This window comes from Manis pentadactyla, chromosome 11 (genome assembly GCF_030020395.1).
Source record: "Manis pentadactyla isolate mManPen7 chromosome 11, mManPen7.hap1, whole genome shotgun sequence".
Classification (NCBI taxonomy): domain Eukaryota; kingdom Metazoa; phylum Chordata; class Mammalia; order Pholidota; family Manidae; genus Manis; species Manis pentadactyla.
In genome coordinates, this window is record NC_080029.1 from 2,071,234 (window position 1) to 2,095,216 (window position 23,983).

Here is a 23,983-nt window from a genome sequence, read left to right on the forward strand (position 1 = left end):
TGTTATATTTTCATAGATATATGTTGTTTTGGGAGGAGATTTCCGCTGCTGTACTCACGCCGCCATCTTCCGCCCCTCCTCTCCACACTAACATTTTTTAAAAGACTTTTTCCCTTCTCTCTGCTGTGGACTAACTCATTGATTAGAGGGTTAAAATATTGGCTGTTTTTTTTTTCTATAGAGACCTTAAGGATGAGAAGGCAGATACCTATGATTGTAACTCAACTTACTATAAAAAAATGTTGTATATAATTGGGGAAGTTTGTTGAGTGCCTTGTATGTTCTGGGTACTGCTCCAGCACTAATGATAAAGCAGTGAACTAATATTCCTGCTCTCAGGGAGCTTATTTCTAGTGGGAGGAGACAATGGGCAAACAAATAAATATAGTAACAATGATCAGGTAGGGGTGAGTGCTAAGAAGAAAAAAATAAAGCAGGACAGTAAGAGGATAGAGAGTCATAGAGTAGTGTTAATTTAGATAGATTGGTCAGGGGAAGCTTCCCTGATAAGGTGACATTTGACCAGAGTCCTAAAAGAAGAGACAAATATAACCATGTTAATAGCTGAGGGAAGAGTGGTTTAGGTAGAGAACAGTGAGTGCAAAGGCCCTGAGGCAGAAGTTGACTTTCTCTCTTGGAAGAACAATGCAAATGTATTCTCTCACTGTGGCTGGAGCAGGGGAGTGAAGGGAGGAAGAGTAAAAGGTAAGATCAGAGTGTGTGGGTGTGTGTGTCTGTGTGTGTGAGTGAGTGATGCAGGTTATGTAGGACCTTGTGGACAGTACTTAGGACTTTGGAGTTTACTCTGAGAGTGGTACGAAACCACTGGAAGGAACTGAGTGAGGTGATATATCTGAAGGGCAAGTGTGGAAACATGGACCAACTAGGTTGCTCCTGCAAACATCTTGAGAGGCAGTGGTGGCTTGGACTAGGGTAATAGCAGTGGAAACAAGTGGTCAGATTCTGCATATAGTTTGAAATTAGGGTTGATAGTATTGCTAATGTATTGTTTGTAGATTATGAGAGAGAAGAAAGTCAAGAGTGCCTCCCAAGTCTGTTTTATTTTCTGCTCCTGTGCAGTGGGAGTGGGGCAGGGGTTCCCTGATGTGTGCTTTTACGTCTTTGAGAGGCTGATTCAGGGAAATGGGATGAGGCAGCAAGGCGATGCCTTAGACTTAGTTTTTCTTACAGCACTAAAGACTTTGAGATTCTACATTGGTGAACAGTGTTACATGCTGGGGCCCCAAGTAGGGTTACTGTTGATTCTCCTTTTGGGGCAGCCCCTGAGAAAGCTTGAATGATGTCCCTTACCTCCACCGCAATGGATCCTTTCTATGGCTTTTATGAGCTACTTACTCATAGGCTACCAAATGAGTTATTACAAGTTATTCAAATTTGGCATCACTTTTATTTCTCAGTTATTTTTTTCTCATCCCTGAGTTTCTTTTCCAGTAGAAAGTGGAAGTAGGTGGGGTTGGTGAGCTGAGGGATCTAAGGTTTTACCTGAGTGGGTCAGGGCCAGAAGAGTCTGAGAGACATTGTGCTAAAGGGTATATACCATCCGGATTATCTACTGAGCTCCTGATGAAAGGCCAAGACCCAGAGATGGATGATGGATGAGGGAGCAGCTTCCTCAGCGAGTCACTGCAAAATCAGTGGCAAAGCCAAGGATAGAATTTGAGTTTCTCATTCCAGGCTTCTTAGTGCCGTATAAATAGAGTATCTTATTTTCTTTTTTGGAAATTTATAGTTCCTACGTTTTAAAAACAGCTCTACTGAGGGTATAGTTTATACACCATTAAATTCACCTATTTTAAGTAAACAATTCAATGATCTATTGTGAATTTACATAGTTGTGCAACCATCACCACAATCTAATTTTAGAACATTTCCATCATTCCCAAAAGAAGTTTTGTGCCTATCTGCATTTAGGCATATCTACTTCATGTAGTTTCTGTCTCTGTGGATGTGCAGTTATGGGCATTTCATACAGATGGAATCATATAATATGCGGTCTTTTGTGTACTATGTGGATGTAATCAAGAAAATGTTATTTTATGTGGTCTTTTGTATGAACATTTTTTCCATGTAAAGCATAATACTTTCAAGGTCCTTCTATGTTGTAGCCTGTATCAGCACTCTGTTTCTTTTTATGGCTGAATAATATTCTGCTGTATGATATACCACATTTTATTTATCTCTTCACCAGTTGCTTGGACATTTGGGTTGTTTCCTTTTTTTGGCTATTATGATTAATGCTGTTATATGAGCATTTGCATGCAAGACTGTGTGGACATATATTTTTATTCTCTTGAGTGGATACCTAGGAATGGAATTACTGGGTCATATGATAAATCTTTGTTTAACATTTTTAAAAACTGCTGGAGAGTTTTTCAAAACGGCTGTACCATTTTATGTTTCCATCACCGATGTACAACAGTTCTAGTTTCTACACATCCTCAACTCTTATTAATGCCTGCCTTTTTGATGATAGGGTAATTCTTTTTTTGCTATGGATAACTTTTCCCAGCTTAATTGAGATATAATTGACATAGAACATTGTGTAAGATATAATTGACATAGAACACTGCATCATTGTATAACTGACATACATTGTGTAACATTGTGTACAGCATGATCATTTGATACATCTACATGTTGCAGGTAGTTCCATTTTATAATTGCTAATTTGTGCTTTGCTCTAATTTCCTTGGACAAAGAATATCCTTGAAATACTGAGTTTGTCCATGAAAATATTTTCCAAAGTGTCTGCACTTTTTTACCTTCCCACTGGAAGTTTATGAGAGTTCCAGTTGCTCCACATTCTGGCCAACATTTGGTACTGCCATTCTTTTTAATTTTAATTGTTGCGTGTATAATGGTATCTCATGGTGATTTTAATTTTAATTGCCCTAATGACTGATGATGATGATATTTTTTGATATGTTTATTAAAGCATAAAATTTTGTTTGATGAAAAAAAATACTGAATTTGTAAACATTTTAAAGGGTCTTTGTGGATTACTCAAATTGACAATTACTTGATTCCAACTGATTCTGTTTATGTAGCTCAAATATTCTTGAAAGTAAGGATTAGGTGACTTCATAGCTTACTTGATATGGTTACTTAATTGTCTGCCTGCTAACCTGCCCCCATCCTTCACTTACTGAGCACTATTTATGTGTCTAGCTTTGTACTCAGGCACTGAGATAGTGACCACAAGTCCTGCCCTCACTGGCCTATGGTCTTTCCACGGTTTTCAGACTTTTTAAAATACTAAAAATATGTGCAGTTTGAGACACACTTAGATGATTTCAAGAGCAGGGTAGTGGGTTACAACTCACTCCCGTGAGTCACAAACACTGTTCCAGTAAAGGATGTAATAAAAAAAACATTGTTAATTTAGTGTAAGAATATTGTAATCAAAATTGCCAAAGTCTGTTACAGGAGAGCAGACAGGAGGCTCCATGTTAGATTGGGTCAGGATGAGTATACATTGGTGCCAGGAAATACTTTCAAGAGGAAGTGGAAGTTTGTGGGTGATAGAGAAGGATGGACAGGGGCAAGCGGAGCTGTCAGCATGACTTGTCTGTGCAGAGGGAACAGTTTTAGGAAAGGCATAAATAGGGCATCTTGCATCACATGCTCTATTTGTTACAGCACATAGTACAAATCTTTGCATGTTTTTCTAACTAGTTAACCTAATTCTTTTTCAGTGTATTGATTTTTTAGATAAGCATTGACTTCTTGTCTTTTTCCTTCAGTTGTTTCCTGTAATGCCCCTAATCCTATTGGGTTTCATCTGTTTCCTGTGTGCTGTCAAGAAAGAAAAAATAACACTACCTGTTGATTGTGACATGCTATCCATTGTAAGATATATTGAGACTTTGAGGATGTAAAAATATAAACAAAACAAAAAAGTGCATCTGAAATCAATACCATACAATAATTGTGTTGGAGATCCTTTAGTTTTGTTTTGTTTTTTTTAATCTGAGGAAATCTTGCTAGAGTAACAGCAGTCACATACATGCCTTTTCAGCTTTAATTTTAGGTGATGCTTTAGGGAAGTATGTATCATCCAAGTCAATGCCAGTTTGATTTATCTTGAAAGTTTTTAAATAGGTCATGATTATAATGGAATTAACTTTGAATAACAGAGATTAGGGAAAGTGAATTTTGCTAAGATTAAGAAAGATAGGGTTAACTGAAGACTATAAAATATAATTTAATGATTGAAGTAATGTTTGGTGACTTTACTTGGGAGTTCTTAGCTTTTAAAAATAAGTGTTCAGACTCACAACTCTGCCATTCTGCGTTTCCTCCCCTCCTTCATTACATCGAATTTATTCATGAGCTGAAAAATCTTGGTAATTCAAAGTGTCTCAAAATAGTGTCATGCCGTTATTCATTTTGACAGCATGTTCATAAAGAACTGTGCTTTTCAGAGCAAGTGAGCTTAAGCCAAGCCTTTATGGGTGAGTGCTGAAGGCACTGCTCTGTGATGGTGCTGAGAGGTGAGCAGGCAAAACACTGGTCCTTGGACATGAAAAACAAACCATGGGATATCCTAGCAGGCACAAGGGGAGAGAGAAGAGAAACAAGACTGAAGAACGAGTGAAATAAAGCACTCTTCTAGTTGTTGGTGAGCTGTAGTCTCAGCACTTAACAGGAGATAATAAAAGAAAAAAGATTTTTACTAATATGAAATTTTCATTTATAAAGCATGATTTGGGAAACTATTAGATTTTGAAATGCAAAGGCTATGAAATCACATGGACAAATATTTACCATTGAAGTATAAGATAAATGTATGTAAACAAGAATAAAAATACATTCCAGTTGTTCTGGTGAAACTGTTATTGCATTATAAGGGGCTTCAATTCTGGACTTGTTTGCCTTGGATCCAGGAATTACCTACTTTGTTCCAAAATCTATAGATTCCAGGCCATTTATTTCAGGATTCAAAAGCCCCCAATTTTATAATTTTCTCTTAATGTGTTAGTGAGCAGAAGGTACTCTTTAACTTCTTGTAAAATAAAAACATACAATATCCAAGAACTGAAGGAGAACGCTTATTGAGCAGACTGAATGTATTTTATATAGATGATGGGCAGTATTTGCTCTGTCCATCCTGTGGTATAGTGGACATTTTATATCCTGTGTCTTTCATAAGAGTCAGCCAGATTTTAGTGTACCTGCCATGCACCAGATACAGATTAGGCAGTGGGAAGTAAAAAGCGTAAAAGTGAATTGCTTGGAGGAGCTGGAGTCTAGCATGGGGAGGGAGGTGTGTTAATGCTGTGATGGAGGTTTAGTGTGAAGAGTTACTGGACCACAGGGGAAGGAGTATATAGCCTCCCTCGTGAGAGGTGCAGAAACCAGTTCAAAACTACTATGAATTTTGGTTACATAAAATCTGACCATTGATAAAAAGATGTTTGATGTCAATTTAGGGTACTTCTAAGAAAAAAATACTTTAACAATCAACTAAAATATTAGTTGACAGCCAGGGTTTTAAGTGAGAGGAGAATATGGAGACAAATCCAGATTTTGTTTCTGATTTTAATCAAAAATTAAAGTTGGAAATACTTTATAATTCTATCAGATTAAAGAAAATCTGATTTAAATTGTACTTTAGGAGTAATGTTTTTAAAAAATCCTTGCTAATACAATCTCTTCAGATCTTAGATCAAAATGGTAGGATTAAAAAAATTTTTTTTAATTTATTCTGAACAATTTTTATTTTTTTACTTTTCTTTCATATTTAAGGGCCATATGCATTTCTTTTACTATGATATATTTTTTAATTTCCCCAGCCAAATTTTTTTAATAAATTGGATTTTGGTCTTTTTACTATCAATTTTTAGGAACCCTTTAGATATTGAGGAAATTAGCCTTCTATCTGTAATATGAGTTGCAAATATATTTTCCCCAGTTTGTCTTTTTCCTTTGTAAGATTCTTACATTTAATTACTTGAACATATCAATCTTTTTTTTTATGGTGTCTGATTTTTGACTCATACTTAAAAAGGGCTTCTGTACTACAAGGTTATTAAAAAGAATTTACCCAATTTTATTTTAGTACTTTAATAATTTTATGATTTGTATTTAAGTATTTGATCTCAGTAGCTTAAGCAGTATATGTACAGTATGGATACAATTTTTTCTTTCAAGATGGACATTTTAATTGCTCAGACATCATTCATTGTACTGTCTTTTTCCCTCCTCAATTTTGAGATTCCTCCATCATTTACCATTTTCTGTTTCTGGACTTTAGTTGTCCCACTGATCTCTGTATATGCTTAGTGCCCTTTTGTTTTCAGGCTTTATAATATCTAATAGTGCTAGGTCCTTCAAATACTCTTGTCTGTTGGAATTAACATGACTTGTTTTACATTATTAAAATTTTCTACATGAACTTTAGAATCAATTTATCTATTTCTAAAAACTAATCCTATAAGCATTTTGGCAAGGATGAGGGAGTGGGGAGGTGGGGGATCACTTTAAATTTCATATTAATCTCTTTATAATAATGACTCTAAGCTGTAGTTGTTATTTAATCTTCTGTCTTACAGATGATATTAACCGTGTTTTTGAGCAACAATGAACAGATTTTAACAGAAGTTCCTATAACACCAGAAACAACATGTCGAGATGTTGTAGAATTTTGCAAGGAACCTGGAGAAGGCAGTTGCCATTTAGCTGAAGTGTGGAGGGGAAATGGTATGTATTATGCTCTATAAAGATTAGTAAGTACATAATATGTAATATCTATCAAATATTAAAAAAACGTTGCTTCTGGTCCTTAGTTATGTGTGGTAATAAGGAAGTGAGTAATCAAAATAAAAATACATTACCTGGGATAGTATTTCACAAATGCTTTTTTTTTTCTAGCCTTTAAAAAAAGATTCTTTTTTTATTAAGGTATCATTGATATACAGTCTTATTAAGGTTTCACATGAGCAACATTGTGATTACTGCAGTCACCCATATTATCAAGTCCCCCCTCACACCCCATTGCAGTTACTGTATATCAGCATAGTAAGATGCTATAGAGACACTACTTGTCTTCTCTGTGCTATACTGTCTTCCCTGTGACACCCCCCCCTACATTATGTGTACTAATCATAATGCCCCTTAATCCCCTTCTCCCTCCCCACCCTTTTCCCTTTGGTAACTGCTAGTCCCTTCTTGGAGTCTGTGAGCCTGCTATTGTTTTGTTTCTTCAGTTTTGCTCCGTTGTTACCCTCCACAAATGAGTGAAACCATTTGGTACTTGTCTTCCTCCTGCTGGCTTATTTCACTGAGCATAATACCCTCTAGTTCATGTGGCAAATGATAGGATTTGTTTTCTTACAGCTGAATAATATTCCATTGTGTATATATACCATATCTTCTTCATCCATTCATCTACTGATTGGACACTTAGGTTGCTTCCAATATCTTGGCTATTGTAAATAGTGCTGCCATAAACATAAGGGTGCATAAGTCTTTTTGAATCTGGGATCTTGTTTTCTTCGGGTAAATTCCTAGGAGTGGAATTCCTGGGTCAAATGGTATTTCTAATTTTAGTTTTTTGAGGAACCTGCATATTGCTTTCCACAATGGTTGAACTAATTTACATTCCCACCAGCAGTGTAGGAGGGTACCCCTTTCTCTACATCCTTACCAGCATTTGTTGTTCCTTATCTTTTCAATATTGGCCTTGCTAACTGGTGTGAGGTGATATCTCATTGTGGTTTTAATTTGCATTTCCCTGATAATTAGCAATGTGGAGCATCTTTTCATGTTCCTGTTAGCCATCTGAATTTCTTCTTTGGAAAAATGTCTGTTCAGATCCCCTGCCCATTTTTTAATGGGGTTATTTGCTTTTTGGGTGTTGAGGCATATGAGTTCTTTATATATTTTGGATGTTAACCCCTTGTCAGATATGTCTTTACAAATATATTCTCCCCACTGTAGAATGCCATTTTGTTCTACAGATGGTGTCCTTTGCTGTACAGAAGCTTTTTAGTTTGATGTAGTCCCATTTATTCATTTTTGCTTTTGTTTCCCTTGCCCAAGGAGATGTGTTCAGGAAAAAGTTGCTCATGTTTATATTCAGGGGATTTTTGCCTATGTTTTCTTCTGAGACTTCTATGGTTTCATGACTTACATTCAGGTTTTTGATACACTTCAAGTTTACTTTTGTGTATGGAGTTAGAGAATAATCCAGTTTCATCCTCTTACTGTAGCTGTCCAGTTTTGCCAACACCAGTTGTTGAAGAGGCTGTTGTTTCCCCATTGTATGTCCATGACTCCTTTATCATATGTTAATTGGCTGTATATGTATAGGTTTATGTCTGGGCTCTCTATTCTGTTCCATTGATCTATGGGTCTGTTCTTGTGCCAGTAGCAAATTGTTTTGATTACTGTGGCTTTGTAGTAGAGTTTGAAATTGGGGAGTGTAATTCCCCTGCTTTATTCTTCTTTCTCAGGATTGCTTTCACTATTTGGGGTCTTTGTGGTTCCATATGAATTTTAGAACTATTTGCTCTAGTTCATTGAAGAATGACATTGGTATTTTGATAGGGATTGCATTGAATCTGTAGATTGCTTTAGGCAGGATGGTCATTTTGACAATATTAATTCTTCCTGTCCGTGAGCACGGGATTTATTCCCATTTATTGATGTCTTCTATAATTTCTCTTAAGAGTGTCTTGTAGTTTTCAGGGTCTTGGTCTTTCACCTCCTTGGTTATGTTTATTCCTAGGTATTTTATTCTTTTTGATGTAATTCTAAATGGAATTGTTTTCCTGATTTCTCTTTCTGCTACTTCATCATTAGTGTATAGGAATGCAACAGATTTCTGTGCATTAATTTTGTGTCCTGCAACTTTTCTGAATTCAGCTATTCTAGCAGTTTTGGGATGGATTCTTTAGGGTTTTTTTTTCCTTCATTTTTTAAAATTTTGGTATCATTAACCTACAGTTACATGAAGAACATTATGATTACTAGGCTCCCCCCTTCACCAAGTAAGTCCCCCCCACATACCCCTTCACAGTCACTGTCCATCAGCATAGTAAGATGCTGTAAAATCACTACTTGTCTTCTCTGTGTTGCGCAGCCCTCCCTGTGCCCCGCCACACTATAAATGCTAATCGTATAGTTGTCCTCTTTGGGTCCCTTCTGTTGGGATTTCTGTGTGCTTCCGTAGTCTGAGCAACTATTTCCTCCCCCAGTTTAGGGAAGTTCTGAGCAATTATTTCTTCAAAGACACTTTCTATCCCTTTTTCTCTCTCTTCTTCTTCTGTTACCCCTATAATGCGGATATTGTTCCTTTTGTATTTGTCACATGGTTCTCTTAATATTGTTTCATTCCTGGAGATACTTTTATCTCTCTCTGTGTCAGCTTCTATGCGTTCCTGTTCTCTGGTTTCTATTCCATCAATGGCCTCTTGCATCTTATCCATTCTGCTTATAAATCCTTCCAGAGATTGTTTCACTTCTGTGATCTCCCTCCAGACATCATCCCTTAGCTCTTGTATATTTCTCTGCAGCTCCATCAGCATGTTTATGATTTTTATTTTGAATTCTTTTTCAGGAAGACTGGTTAGGTCTATCTCCTTCTCAGGGGTTGTGATTTTGGTCTGTATCAAATTCTTCTGCCTTTTCATGGCGATAGAGATAGTTTGCGGATCTGGCACAAGTGATGGCTGGGAGAACGTCCCTTCTTATTGGTTTGTGGCCCTCCTCTCCTGGGAGAACAGTGACCCCTAACGGCTTGCACTGGGCAGCTGCGCGCAGACAGGGCTTCTGATTCTTGCCCAGTCGCTATGGAGTTTAGTTCTGTGTTTGCTGTGGGCATAGCCTACCTCGGGCTGCTGCTCTGATATGGCAGAGCCACGTTGGAGGGGAAACGGCCGGGAGGCTGTTTATCTCTGTGAGGGGCCTCTGTTCTCCCTGCTGCCCAGGGGGTTAGAGTGCCCAGAGTTCCCCAGAATTCCCAGCTGCTTGGCTAAGTGTCCCGGGACGCTTCCGTCCAGCTGTGGGGTCCCTGTCCCTTTAAGGCTTTCAAAAAGCACTCGCTTTTCTTTGTCCCAGGGGCGCCAGCTGCGGGGACCCACTCACAGGTCTTACTGTCCTGTTTCCCTAGTTTCCAGCACCCCACGTGCGCACTGTGTCTGCGCTCTGGCCCGGATGGCTGGGGCTGGGTGTTCGGCAGTCCTGGGCTCCGTCTCCCTCCCGCTCTGCCTACTCTTCTCCCGCCGGGAGCTGGGGGGAGGGGTGCTTGGGTCCCACGGGGCCGGGGCTTGTATCTTACCCCTTTCACCAGGCGCTGGGTTCTCGCATGTGTGGATGTGGTCTGGCTGTTGTCCTGTGTCTTCTGGTCTCTCTTTTAGGAAGAGTTGTATTTGTTGTATTTTCAAAAATATATGTGGTTTTGGGAGGAGATTTCCGCTGCTCTACTCACCCCACCATCTTGGCTCCGCCCCTTCTTTAGGGATTTTTATGTACAATATCATGTCATCTGCAAACAGTGACAGTTTAACTTTTTCCTTTCCAGTCTGAATGCCTTTTATTTCTTTGTGTTGTCTGATTGCCGTGGCGAGGACCTCCAGAAGTATGTTGAGTAAAAGTGGGGTGAGAAGGCATCCTTCTAATGTTCCCAATCTTAGAGGAAAAGCTTTCATCTTCTCGCTGTTATATGATGTTGGCTGTGGGTTTGTCATATATGGCCTTTATTATGTTGAGGTACTTGCCCTGTATACCCATTTTGTTGAGACTTTTTATGATGAATGAATGTTGAATTTTGTCAAATGCTTTTTCAACATCTATTGTGATGATCATGTGATTTTTGTCCTTTTTTTGTTGATGTGGTAGATGATGTTGATAGATATTCGAATGTTGTACAATCCTTGCATCCCTGGAATAAATCCCACTTGGTCATGATGGATGATCTTTTTGATGTGTTTTTGAATTCAGTTTGCTAATATTTTGTTGAGTATTTTTGCATCTATGTTCATCGGGGATATTGGTCTGTGATTTTCTTTTTTTTTGGTGTCTGCCTGGTTTTGGTATTAAAGTGATGCTGGCCTTATAGAATGAATTTGGAAGTATTCCCTCCTCTTCTACTTTTTGGAAAACTTTAAGGAGGTTGGGTATTAGATCTTCACTAAATGTTTGATAAAATTCAGCAGTGAAGCCTTCTGGTTCAGGGTTTTGTTCTTAGGCAGTTTTTTAAATACCAATTCAATTTCCCTGCTGGTAATTGGTCTGTTCAGATTCTGTGTTTCTTTCTGGGTCAGGCTTGGAAGGTTGTATTTTTCTAGAAAGTTGTCCATTTCTTATAGATTATCCAATTTGTTAACATACAATTTTTCATAGTATTCTCTCATAATTCTTTGTATTTCTGTGGTGTCTGTAGTGATTTTTCCTTTCTCATTTCTGATTCTGTTTATGTGTGTAGACTCTCTTTTTACTTGATAGAAGTCTGGCTAGTGATTTATCTATTTTGTTTATTTTCTTGAAGTACCAGTTCCTGCTTTTATTGATTCTTTCTACTGTTTTATTCTTCTCAGTTTTATTAATTCTGCTCTGATCTTTATTATGTCCCTCCTTCTCCTGACTTTGGGCCTCATTCGTTCTTCTTTTTCTAGTTTCATTAATTGTGAATTTAAATTGTTCATTTAGGATTGTTCTTTCTTGACATAAGTCTGTATTGCAATATACTTTTCTCTTAGAATGGTCTTTGCTGCATCCCACACATTTTGGGGTGTTGAGTTGTTGTTTTTATTTGTCTCTTTATATTGCTTGATCTCTGTATTTATTTGGTCATTGATCAATTTATTATTTAGGAGCATGTTGTTAAGCCTCCATGTGTTTGTGGGATTTTTTGTTTTCTTTGCATGATTTATTTCTAGTTTCATACATTTGTGTTCTGAGAAGGCGATTGCACAATTTCAGTCTTTTTTAATTTATTTAGGCTCTTTTTGTGACTTAGTATGTTGTCTCTTTGGAAAATGTTCCATGTGCCTTGAGAATAATGTGTATCCTGCTGCTTTTAGGTGGAGTGTTCTGTAGATGTCTATTAGGTTCATCTGTTCTAATGTGTTGTTCAGTGCCTCTGTCTCCTTACCTATTTTCTGTCTGGTTGTTTGTCCTTTGGAGTAAATGGTGTGTTGAAGTCTTCTGAGATAAATGCATTGCATTCTATTTCCCCCTTTAATTCTGTTAGTATTTGTTTCACGTATGTAGGTGATCCTGTGTTGGGTGCATAAATATTTTAAATAGTTATATCCTCTTGTTGGACTGACCCCTTTATCATTATGTAATGTCCTTCTTTGTCTCTTGTTACTTTCTTTGTTTTGAAGTCTGTTTTGTCTAATACAATACTGCAACTCCTGCTTTTTTATCCCTATTAGTTGCATGAAATACCTTTTTCATCCCTTCGCTTTTAGTGTGTGTGTGTCTTTGAGTTTGAAGTGAGTCTTTTATAGGCAGCATATAGATGGGTCTTGTGTTTTTTTTTCACCCATTCATTCAGTGACTCTATGTCTTTTGATTGGTGCATTCAGTCCTTTTACATTTAGGGTGATTATCGATAAATATGTATTTATTACCATTGCAGGCTTTACATTCATAGTTACCAAAGGTTCAAGGGTAACTTCCTTACTGTCTAACAGTCTTATTTAACTCACTTATTACTCTATTACAAACACAATCTAAAGGTTCTTTTTTTTTCTTCCTTTTTCTTCCTCTTCCTCCTCCATTCTTTATATACTAGGTATCATATTCTATACTCTTTGTCTATCCCTTGACTGACTTTGGGGGTAGTTGATTTGATTTTGTATTTGGTTAGTAATTAATTGGCCTACTTTCTTTACTGTGGTTTTATTTTCTCTGGTAACAGCTATTTAGTCTTAGGAACACTTCACTTCCATTTATAGCAGTCCCTCCAAAATACACTGTAGAGATGGTTTATGGGAGGTAAATTTTCTCAGCTTTTGCTTATCTGTAAAGTGTTTAATCCTTCCTTCAAATTTAAATGATAATCTTGCTGGGTAGAGTATTCTTGGTTCGAGACCCTTCTGTTTCCTTGCATTAAATACATCATGCCACTCCCCTCAGGTCTGTAAGGTTTCTGCTGAGAAGTCTGATGATAGCCTGATGGGTTTCCTTTGTATGTGATCTTTTTTCTCTCTCTGGCTGCCTTTAATACTCTGTCTTTGATCTTGGCCATTTTAATTATTATATGTCTTGGTGTTGTCTTCCTTGGGTCCCCTGTGTTGGGAAATCTGTGCGCTTAATGGCCTAAGAGACTATTTCCTTCCCCAGATAGGGGAAGTTTTCAGCAATTATTTCCTCAAAGAGACTTTCTGTTCCTTTTTCTCTCTCTTCTGTTGTCTCTATAATGTGAATATTGTTTTGTTTGGATTGGTTGCACAGTTCTCTTATTATTCTTTCATTCCTAGAGATGCTTTTTTCTCTCTGTGCCTCAGCTTCTTTGTATTCCTGTTCTCTAATTTCTTTTTCATTTACCTTCTCCTCTACCTCATCTACTCTGCTTTTAAATCCCTCCATTTTACATTTCATTTCAGATAGTGTATTTTTCAAATTTCTGTCTCTTTCTTGAAGTCCTCCCTAAGATCTTGAATATTTTTCTGTAGCTCCATAAGCATGTTTATGATTTTTATTTTCAAATCTTTATCAAAAAGATCGGTAATTTCAGTTTCAGTTAGCCCTCTTTCTGGTGTTTGAGGGATTGTAGTTTGTATGCGATTCTTTTGCCATTTCATATTTCTAATGGTTACTGTGGAATAACAACTCTGTGTATATGGTACCCTCTAGTGCCCAGAAACTATTCTCTGGAGCTGCCCAGCACCTGGAATGTTGGTTGGTGGCTCAGGCGCACAGCGCCTGTGCCTACCAGCAGGAAAGAGCTCTTTCCTGCTTTCAGGCTGCAGTGCCTGCTCCCACTCCAGGGCCAGTAGGCCAAGCACACAGGGATGAGCCTCTGCAGCATGCCTCTGTAGCTGGTGTAGGCGGGGCTGCCCTCTGGATGATCTGGTGCAATGGTGGGGGCAGCAGATGAGCGGACTGGTCCCTGCCCCGGGAAGGAAGGAGCAGCAGGGGTCCTCAGTGGGGAGCCTCAGCACTGCATTGCCAGCCAGGGGGATGGAGTGTCTGAAGCTCCTGAAAGTTCCCAACCTGCTGGGCAGAGTTTTCCTGGATAGTTTTGTCTACCTGTCCTTTCTCCTGAGCGCCCCTCTCACTGCTGGGAAGTCTTTCAAAGTGCCCGCTTTTCTTTTGTCCCAGAGCAGCTGGCTATGGGTCCTTGTTCTCCACAAGAGGCTGGAATCTCAGTCTCTCTGAGTATTCCATCTGTCTTTGCTTTCCAAACCCACTAATCTCCATAGCACCATGTAACGTGGGTTCGTGCTCCTGGAACAGATCTCCAGGGGTGGGTGTTTAGCAGTCCTGGGCTTCTACTCCCTCCCTGCTCCATTTCTCTTCCTCCTACCTGTGAGCTGGGGTGGGGGTAGGGCTTGGGTCCCTCTGTATCATGGCTTTGCTACTTTACCCTTTTCTGTGAGGTTTTCCCCAGATGTAGGCAGCCTGTAGCAGTCTTCAGGTTGCTCTTTCAGGATTCATTGTATTTGCTGTATTTTTGTGTGATGTGTCATTTTGGGAGGAGGTTTTTGCCTCATTTCTTATGCCGCCATCTTTTCCCTCCTCTCCTGTCTACTGCTTTTGTATATGCTCTTCCTATTGTGTAAAAAAATCCCTGGCACCCATCTCCTTGCTTGGTTAGCTTCTACTCATTCTGTTTCTCATTCCTTCCTTGAATTTCAGAGGGCGTTAAGTGTCCCTCTCCTGTGCTTCAGTCCTGTCCTAGTGTCTATGAGAACGTGACACAGTGGCTTTCCTGTCTCTCATTGGACTGCGATCTCTGAAGGCAGGAACTCTTCTGTTCACCGTCACATCCCTGTTGCCCTGCCTAGTGCTCATATGGGCTCTCAGCAAACAGTTAAATTACTGAGTAAAATGGAGCAGGAAAGCTGGATCTTAAAGAGATACTTTCTAATGAATGAGATTCAAAGGAAGAGGGAAGGCCCTATAATAGCCTTTCTCAATCTTTTTACCTTAGAGGAATGCTTAAAGTGATTTTTAGGTTTCAGAACCCCTGTGTAAAAATTATTGCATTTGTAACTCCTGGTTTATTACTAGTGCAATCAGTATGTCATAAATATGACACTGCAATATAATTGTCAGTGCTTTTGCGAAGACAGTATTTTTCTGTGGATCTGTGTATTAGTCTGGTAGGGCTGCCATAACAAAGTGCCACAAACTGGGTGGCTTAAACAACACAAATTTAATTTTCTCATGGTTCTGGAGACTAGAGGTCTGCAATCAAGGTATCTTGTGGGACTGGTTTCCTCTGAGGCCTGTCTCTTTGACTGTCCACCTTCTCCCTGTGTCTCCCTGTGGTCATCCCTCTGTGCCTGTCTGTGTCCTCATCTCATCTTATGAGAACACCAGTCAGATTGGATTAGGGTCCACCCTAGGGACCTCATCTTAACTTACTACCTCTTTAAAGGTCCACTCTCTGAATAAGTCACATTCTGAGGTACTGGGGGTTAGGACTTCAACATGTGAATTAGTGTAGGGACACAACGAGCCTGTAATTGTCTGTTAAGTTGGCTGGTTTATTACCCACTCTTGCTGTGGTTCCCTTCCCACACACAGGGTGTCAACTCTCATGCAAACCAGGGGGTGTAGGTAGACTCTTCAGTTTCTCCTTTGGTTAAATTTCCTTCTTGATTTTCTTTTTGCCTTATCCAAGAATGCCTAAAGGTCTTTTCATAGTTTTCTATTATGTAAGATGCTAATGAGGCATAATATACAGTATTTGTAAGGTAGTTTGTTTCCACTGTAAAACAAAAATTTTTCTTATTTAAAAAAAGGTAATAAGGCCTAGCTTACTTTTCTTGAAATTAATCTTTCTTTAAAAAGTTCTTTTTCAATTCCTAAAAGAAAACAAATTTCTGTTAACTTTCCTAAGACAAAATTGGGTTTTATTTTTATGAAGTTGGTTCATTTGGCAGATTTAAGTAAAGGTTGTAAATTGATTTTAATTAATGTAAAAAAAAGAAAATTTATCAACAATGTTTAGTTAAGTGACTAAAACGAAAGCTACTAACATCATAAGCCAAAGCAACATGAATACAAATATGGCCTAAGACACAATTTTATGCAAAACTGAAGGATGCAGTTATGCTTAAATACTGGCCTCAGCCTCGTAAAATTACAATACATGTTTTAAAAATTTTTTATAGGCCTGTAACATAAAAGGTGTTGACGTCAAAACTGAAAATAAGGAATGATACTTCTTTAAAGTTTAGATTGTGTTTGTTTTTGCCATGCAAATACTTAGTTCTCAGCTGAACTTGAGCTAAGCACACGCGAATTTCATTTTCAGCTGAGATGAGACCCTTTCTGCTCTTGACCTTGACAGTCCTCAAAGGAGGCAGAGCTTATCTGCACGTGTGAGATGATGAGGCGCCAGCCCAGTGTGCAGCTGCATCTCTGTGAATGGTAGTTTTCTCCTTTAGAAATCTAGAACTCAGACGTAAATGTGTAAAACTCAGAACTCGTACCTTGAATATGTGATTAGACTGCAGCTTGGAAGTTCTTTCTCATGTCTCAAGGTCAAGTTCTCAGATTGAGCAGATTTGGGGAAAGGTCTCTGAGAACCCAGCCATATGCTGTGTGGAAAGGAGGAAAAACACTCAGTTTTGTCCTGCTGCCCTCTTAGGCCATTTTCTATAAGCCTTTAGTCTTGCTGATATCCTTCTACACTTTCAAACACAAGCAGTGGTGGGAACATTTCAGAGTGTCCTTTCTTTTCCCTTTGATTGGAAACAAAATTCACATAACATAAGAATCACCATTTTAAAGTAGGGTTCCGTAGTGTTTAGGACATTCACTGTGTTGTGCAACCATCACCAAACTCTGGACCACCCCCGATTCCTTCCTCTCTCAGTCCCTAGCAACCACTCTTACTGTCTGCTCTACGTATTTGACTATTTTAGGTACCTCATAGAAATGGAATGATCCAATGTGTGGCCTTTTTTGTCTGGCTTCTCCCACTTAGTATAATATTTTCAAGGTTCATCCATGCTGTAATACATATCATACTTAATTCCTTTTTTTAATGATATACCTCATTTCATTTACCCACTCATCAATTGATGGACACTTGGGTTGTTTCTGCTTTTTGGCTACTATGAATAATGCTGCTATGAATATTCATGTACAAGTGGTTATGTGCAGATATGTTTTCAATTCTCTAAAGTGTATGCCTAGGTCTAGAATTCCCATTATCTCACACCTAGTCTTCAAAAACTGCCCCATTGGGCTGCCAGGTACGTTTGTAAAACACAAACACTAATAAAATATAAAACGCATAATTAATAACTAAGCCAGAATTACTGAAAAATACGAAAATTTCATAACACAATTCACTTTTCACTGCAGAATCCACATTTGTTAATGTTAGCAACAGCAAAGAGACAGGGGGAACAGCCCCTGGGTTTTAAAACTTCTCTTTAGAATGAAAAATTCCCTCTAGTTTCCTATTATAGATGTAGCGGTATAATAGGTCCTATAATGTTAGCCAGCACCTGAGGAAATGTTGGGGGAGATGCTTCTGCAGGAAGAAATTAATGTTGTCAGCCTGTCGTCCTCCCCTCCACACAATATAATGCTCATCAGTTACTGCCTGCCTGACTGGGGTTTGGGGAGGGAGTAGGGGGACCTGACAGACATTGCTGTAGGTAAGTGATAAAGGCCAATGTCACCAGTGGTCCGTCAGGGTGATGGCATGCATACCCTGGTATGATGAGATGATAAGGGGGCCCTCTATCTGTGGTGTTCTCCCCAAAACCCATAACCTCAGTCTAACCATAGAAAAAACATCAAATAAACCCAAGTTAGAGACATTCTACAAAATATCAGACAAGAACTCCTCAAAACTGTCAAGGTCGTATAAAAACACGGAAGGCCTGAGCTATTAGAGACCTACGGAGACCTGGGGTTTATGACAAGTAAATGCAATAAGTTTTCTGGGTTGGTTCCCAGAGCAGAGCACATTAGCAGAAAACTGGTGAAATCCAAATAAGCCTGAAATTTAGTTAACAGTAATGCACCAGTGTGAGTTTCTTAGTTTTGACAAACATACCATAGTTCTTTAAGGTGTTAACATAGGGGAACCTGGGTAAAGCGTATTCGGGAACTCTCTGTGCTATCTTGGCAACTTTTCTGTAAGTCATTCCAAAACAATTTTTTAAAAATATATGCATATGTAAACAAAAAGACCTATAAGGTGTGGAGGAATAGATTAAGATGTTTAAGACCACTATGGTAAGACTTAAAAAAAAATCATTGAAGGTACCTAAAAAAAATGGGGAGACATAACCATGTTCATTGGCTAGAGGACTCAGTTTGTAAAGATGCCAGATCCCCCCAAGTTTGTTTATAAATAAATCAGTATGGTTCTAGTCAAAAGCCTACCATTAAAAAAAGAACTTGACAGGTTGCTCCTGAGGTATATACATTGGAGCAAAGGGCTGAGAAATGCTGAGACAAGATCAGCCATGTAAGGGAACTTGCCCTATAAAACGACAGCAGCTGAGACTGTAGCATTGGCACAGGGGGCTGAGAGACCAGACGAGACAGTGGAAAGATCCGCTGTGCATGTGAGATCCTGACACGTGCCAGACACACGCAATGCGTTCATGTGGGGAGAGGATAGACTCTTCAATAAATGATGCTGGGACAACGATGATTCAAGTAGGAAAAAGTAAAATCAGATCAGTTCTATAAGGACAATGAAAAGCAATACTTCAGAATTTGTAGAAAAAATTCTAAGAATATCCTTTTGATCTTAGAGAAGGATTTATTATACAAAAAATCAAATTAAAATGGGAAAAAATTGATAACTGTTTACATTTAAATTTTTTAACTTCTCTATCAACAAAAGTTACCAACAAAATAAAGACAAGCCCTATTTTCAAGATATGTAACCAAACCAGGATTAGTATCTAACATCTAAATAACTCCTTCAAATACCAAAGAAAAAGATTTAAAAAAAATTTTTTTAAAGGACATAATGAGGCAATTCAAAAGAAAATGGGATGTATTATAAACAATTAACATGGTAACTTTTTTTTTTACTTTTTTTTTATTAAAGTATCATTGATAAACACTCCTATGAAGGTTTCACAAGAAAAACAATGTGGTTATTACATTCACCCTTATTATCAAGTCCCCCCACACCCCATTGCAGTCACTGTCCATCAGTGTAGTAAGATGCCACCGAGTCCCTACTTGTCTTCTCTCTGCTACACTCTTGTCCCGTGACCCCACACACAAAACATGGTGACTTTTAAATTTAACAGTTGTGTTACTGCTGTTCTCAACTGCTAAAGAAATACTCTCTCAGCTCTTTTTTTATATTTGAATTACACTAATGCATATATGAAATGCCATGGAATTTAATTTTTATTATTAACTTGGTAATTTTTGGTATCTGCAAGTGCTAGCAAACTGAATTGTCAGGAAGTGCCCGGTCTGTCCTTTACACATCTGATTGCCACTTGTAGCATTTTAATGAATGAGAAGGCTCAGCCAGTTTGTTAATGTGTTTCTTTGAAGAGTGCGAGGCATATTGCTCCATGATAAATAAATACTGTAAAGGGCATTTTTTCAATGTTCCCTATTTTATGTTGCAAAATTGCATTTATGTACACTTCTTACGTTGTTTATGTATTACCTAGATTTCTTCCCATTTATATTCCTGCTTTTATATCATGAAAATTAAAATTCAGTGCTTATAATAATCCTTGATTCTAATATATGTATGTGTATGTCCATATGTATATGTGCATATATATTTATATATACATTTACTTAAATTTATCTTTATTTTTTACTTTCAGTAGGAGTGATTTTGTTTATTTCTGGGAGATGTAAGACTTGGGTTGTTTGTTTGTTTTTTTCTAGAGCGTCCCATACCCTTCGATCATATGATGTATGAACATCTTCAGAAGTGGGGGACACGAAGGGAAGAAGTGAAATTTTTCCTTCGACATGAGGATTCCCCCACTGAGAGCAGTGAACAAGGTAGCTGAGTACCTTTTTCCCCCATTTGTTAATTTTTGTCATAAAAGTTACTTCTAGAAAAATAGAAATAATTACTAAAATAAATTATTCACATGATTTTTTTCCCTTCACACACAGGTGATGAGAGGAATATTTTGGTATCTCACTTTGGCCTCTGTTATTGAAGTTTACAATTATTACACACTTTTTAAGCACCTAGCCTTGCTTCTCAGGACTCCTAAGTCAGTCAATTAATGTGTTCAAACAAGTGAGGGGACCTTCTGTTTAAAGGAATTGTTTTTGGTAAATACCATGTGGATCAATATCTAGGTTTTAAGAATAATTAAAACCATGAAAGAATTAGAAAAATTCTAAGAAATATGGTATTTAAAAAAATTTTAGAGTGAACAGGACTTTCTAATTGTAACACTAAGACTTAAAAGACTGATAAACTAAATTATTAAAAACATAAAAAAACAAAACTACATGGCAGTAATCACCCTAAGCAGAGTCAAAAGGCAAGTTATAAACTGGGAAACAGCACTTACATCACATACTGTAAAGGGCTAATTTCCTTTACATATAAGAGATCCTACAAATCTAAAAAAATTAGTTAAAAAATGGGTAAGATATACAAACACAGTTCACAGAAAAGGAAATGTGCATGGCCCTGGGTATATGGAAAGGTGTTCAGCCTTACTCCTAATAAAAGAAATGCAGGGAAAACACTAAGATAACTCTATTTCATCTGTCACTCTGACAAAGAGTAGAACATTTAATAACATGGTGTTCACAATGTTGAGAAACAGCCACTCTTCCCCATTGCCATGGGGGGATCAGTTGGCAGCTTCTATAGAGGGCAGTTTGGCAGTATTCACCCAGCCGTCTTACTTCTGAGAAGTTTTCTTAAAGCTGTGCCTGCATACATACAGAGTGATGTATACGTAAGTGTTTGCTCATGGAAAATTGCTGGTAGGAACAATTAAATGCCTACCAGTGATGCCAGGCTTAGAGATTGTGGTACTTCCATACAGTAGACTGCTCTACTGCTGTAAATAACAAACAGGCCCTGTGCCCTGACTTGTACTGTCTCCTGGACACTTCAAGTGAATAGGCACAGTGCAAAACACAGTGCATACCATGCTACTTTCTGTGTAACAAAGACAAAAGAATAATTGTGTATGTCTGCATTGGCTTGTGAGTCTATAAAGTCTCTTTGGAAGGGTACCTAAGAAACTGGTAACCTTGCTAGCCTGGGAAGAAGGCTGCAAGACATGGGAAAATTGGTGGTTGTATACCTGTTTTTTCCTTTTGAATTTTGAACCATGAGACTATGTTTCCCATTTTTGAATAAACATTTAAACAAAATAATCTTTCTTTTGTTAAAGCATGTAGGCTGTACAGTTTGGAACCTATTAACTTGTCATTTAACAGTGATTGTAGATTACTTCTTGTATTTAAAAACAACAATAAAAGGACATCGTTTTTTTAAAAGATTGCTTTATTGCACATTATCTCCTAGGATAAGCTGTTACATTTGGTTCTTAGGCTGAGGTGCTGTCTACTTTAAAATCATCTTCCAGAGCTGTAAATATTGTTAGTGCTGCTGCATTTCATAATGCACTGTTACTTCTTGGTTTTATTCCACTGACTGGTCATCTGGAGTCAGGAGACCAAGGCTCCATGTCCAGCTCTTCATCCATTTTTGCCTCAGACAAGGGGCCCTACCTCTCTGGACAGAGTCCTCCTGAGGTGGAGCATTAGACTGGCTGACTGTTCAAGCGCTGTTCTAGCGCTAAGAAGTGATTTCAACGCTCTGTCTGAGCTCTCCCTCACCGAGTTATACTGAAATGAAGGTTTCCTAGTTTACTTTTATTGATACAATAAGTGTACTTAAGGCTTAATGTCCTGGGGTTGTAGGAGGTCTTACTTTGTTCTCACTTTATAAAGTTTAGAAGTGTTAGGGATGCTTAAGAGAACTGGGCAAAGTCCTAAGGGAGGTCACAGCGCTGACCTTCATCACATCACAGTGCTGCTCAGCCTAGTTGTGCTCACCCAGCAGGCCCATGAGACCAGTGGGAGGAGGGGACATGGCACTGCAGGGTTTTGTGGCGCATGGCGACTGCCATGGGCACCGAGCAGAGAAGGATGGGTGGGAATTGAAGGACAGTGCCAAGCTGCTGTGGTCTAGGCAGGAGTGAGGATGAGGGTGACGTGGCGGGGATACACTTCTCAGGGCAGGCTGGTATGGAAGACCGGTCAGGGTTGGTGGGACCCAGTTCAACACAACTTTCATCCCTTTTCAGAACTTCCAGCAAAGTCCCTGCTGCCCTATTTAACATTCCTCAGCTTAGCTCTGATGGCATTGTGACAGGGCCCTACCCATCTCTCCCACCTCATTGTCCCTTCTTTCTCTTGGCTACATCCTTTCCTGCATATTTGTTCTCTCTCGTGCCCTAACTCAGAATTCCATTCCAGCAGCTGTAACGCTCTGCCCTCTGCCCTTTACCCTCTGCCTATGCTTGTGCATATTTTGCTCTCAGAGCTGGTGGCAAATTGAACAACTTGGGTGGGCGCTTTGCTCCATCGTGTTTGTGCCCACCGAACAGCGCCAGTTTATATTCTGAGCAGCCAGAGTGGAGGATCCAAGACTCATGTTTCCTGTGTGCTTCCCACAGAGCTGAGGACAAGGCAGTTGTCACCTATTGATACTATTTAAAAAGGATGAAATTTGGGTGTTTTTGTATGTAGAACTGCAGAATGTAACAAGAAGAGAATCCTCTAAAAGACTAAGAATTCTTTGTTTGGAAGCTAGAGGAGAGCATAAAGGACTTTCACTTCAGTCACTTTTACACTTGGGGAAACAGAAGCTTAGAATGTAAAAGTACCTTGGTGAAGGTCACAGGCAGAGCATAAACCAGAACCTGGGAGCTGGTGTGATGGAGCTTGGAGCAAGGCTGCCCGACTTCAGCAGCCAGCCCTTCTGCACACTTAGTGTGGACTTGGTGCAAGTGACCTCACGTCTGTATGCCTCCATTTCCTGCTTGCAGGTTTCCTAGGATTGGGGGGATTGATGAGGTGACCTGCTGAAATGCTCGGAGGGCCTCAGTGCCCAGTAAGTGTTCGCTAACTGCTGATTCTTAGTATTCATGATTTTTTGACTCAAGATTCAAGATCCTCAGGTTTTTTCTTTGCCATCAGAGATTAAGTGGTACTTGGTATAATTTTAATGTTGTATGGTATATACTAATTCTTGTTAGTTTGTTGTTAGGAAGAGACAGCAATTACAGAATATTAAATTAACCTGATTGCCTTAGGGTTAAATTTACCCTGCAAATGGATAGATGTCATAGTTGTGTGTGTGTATAAGTCCTGCTAATAGGAAATCACTCTTGATTTTATGAAATGGCTACTGTACATTATATGACCATGTTCAGTTGCATGCTTTGTTACTGTTACTCTCACATTTATTTAAATTATTTTTTTCATTATCTCCCAAAGGACCCTTTTTTGGATGTTTTGTTCTTGAACCCTGTCTTTCCCTCTTCCCCTGTATCTTTTATGTACTATATATGTATTTGCTTTATACATAAACAGTAAGACATTTTTATCCCCTAAGGACCAGTCTTTGCCCCCTTGGGGCTATCATTGTCTTTGAGAATGCATGGTTTAAGGTAGAGTTGTACTAACATAATGTAGTTTTTCTTCAAGTTTTTCAAAGCAGTAAAGAAGAAAAATGTTTTTGTCTTTTTGTTTTAACATTAGGATCATGACCTTTGAAGTCAGGTATTCTAGGTAATAAAGCAGGCTCTGGGGTGTAATAACTCTCAAAATAGCA

General features: G+C 38.6%; 1 protein-coding gene across 3 annotated transcripts in view; it reads left to right on the plus strand.

The window, feature by feature from the left end:
* The window catches only part of PPP1R13B (protein phosphatase 1 regulatory subunit 13B), a 95,156-nt gene that overhangs the window by 37,465 nt on the left and 33,708 nt on the right, over positions 1 to 23,983 (plus strand). For 2 of the 3 annotated variants that reach the window (XM_057488090.1, XM_057488091.1), the window contains exons 2-4: positions 3,765 to 3,869; positions 6,576 to 6,723; positions 20,047 to 20,166. In XM_057488090.1, the coding sequence (XP_057344073.1) occupies positions 3,765 to 3,869; positions 6,576 to 6,723; positions 20,047 to 20,166 (373 nt within the window). The remainder of the gene's footprint in view (positions 1 to 3,764; positions 3,870 to 6,575; positions 6,724 to 20,046; positions 20,167 to 23,983) is intronic. The other variant, XM_036882556.2, reaches the window with a different exon arrangement.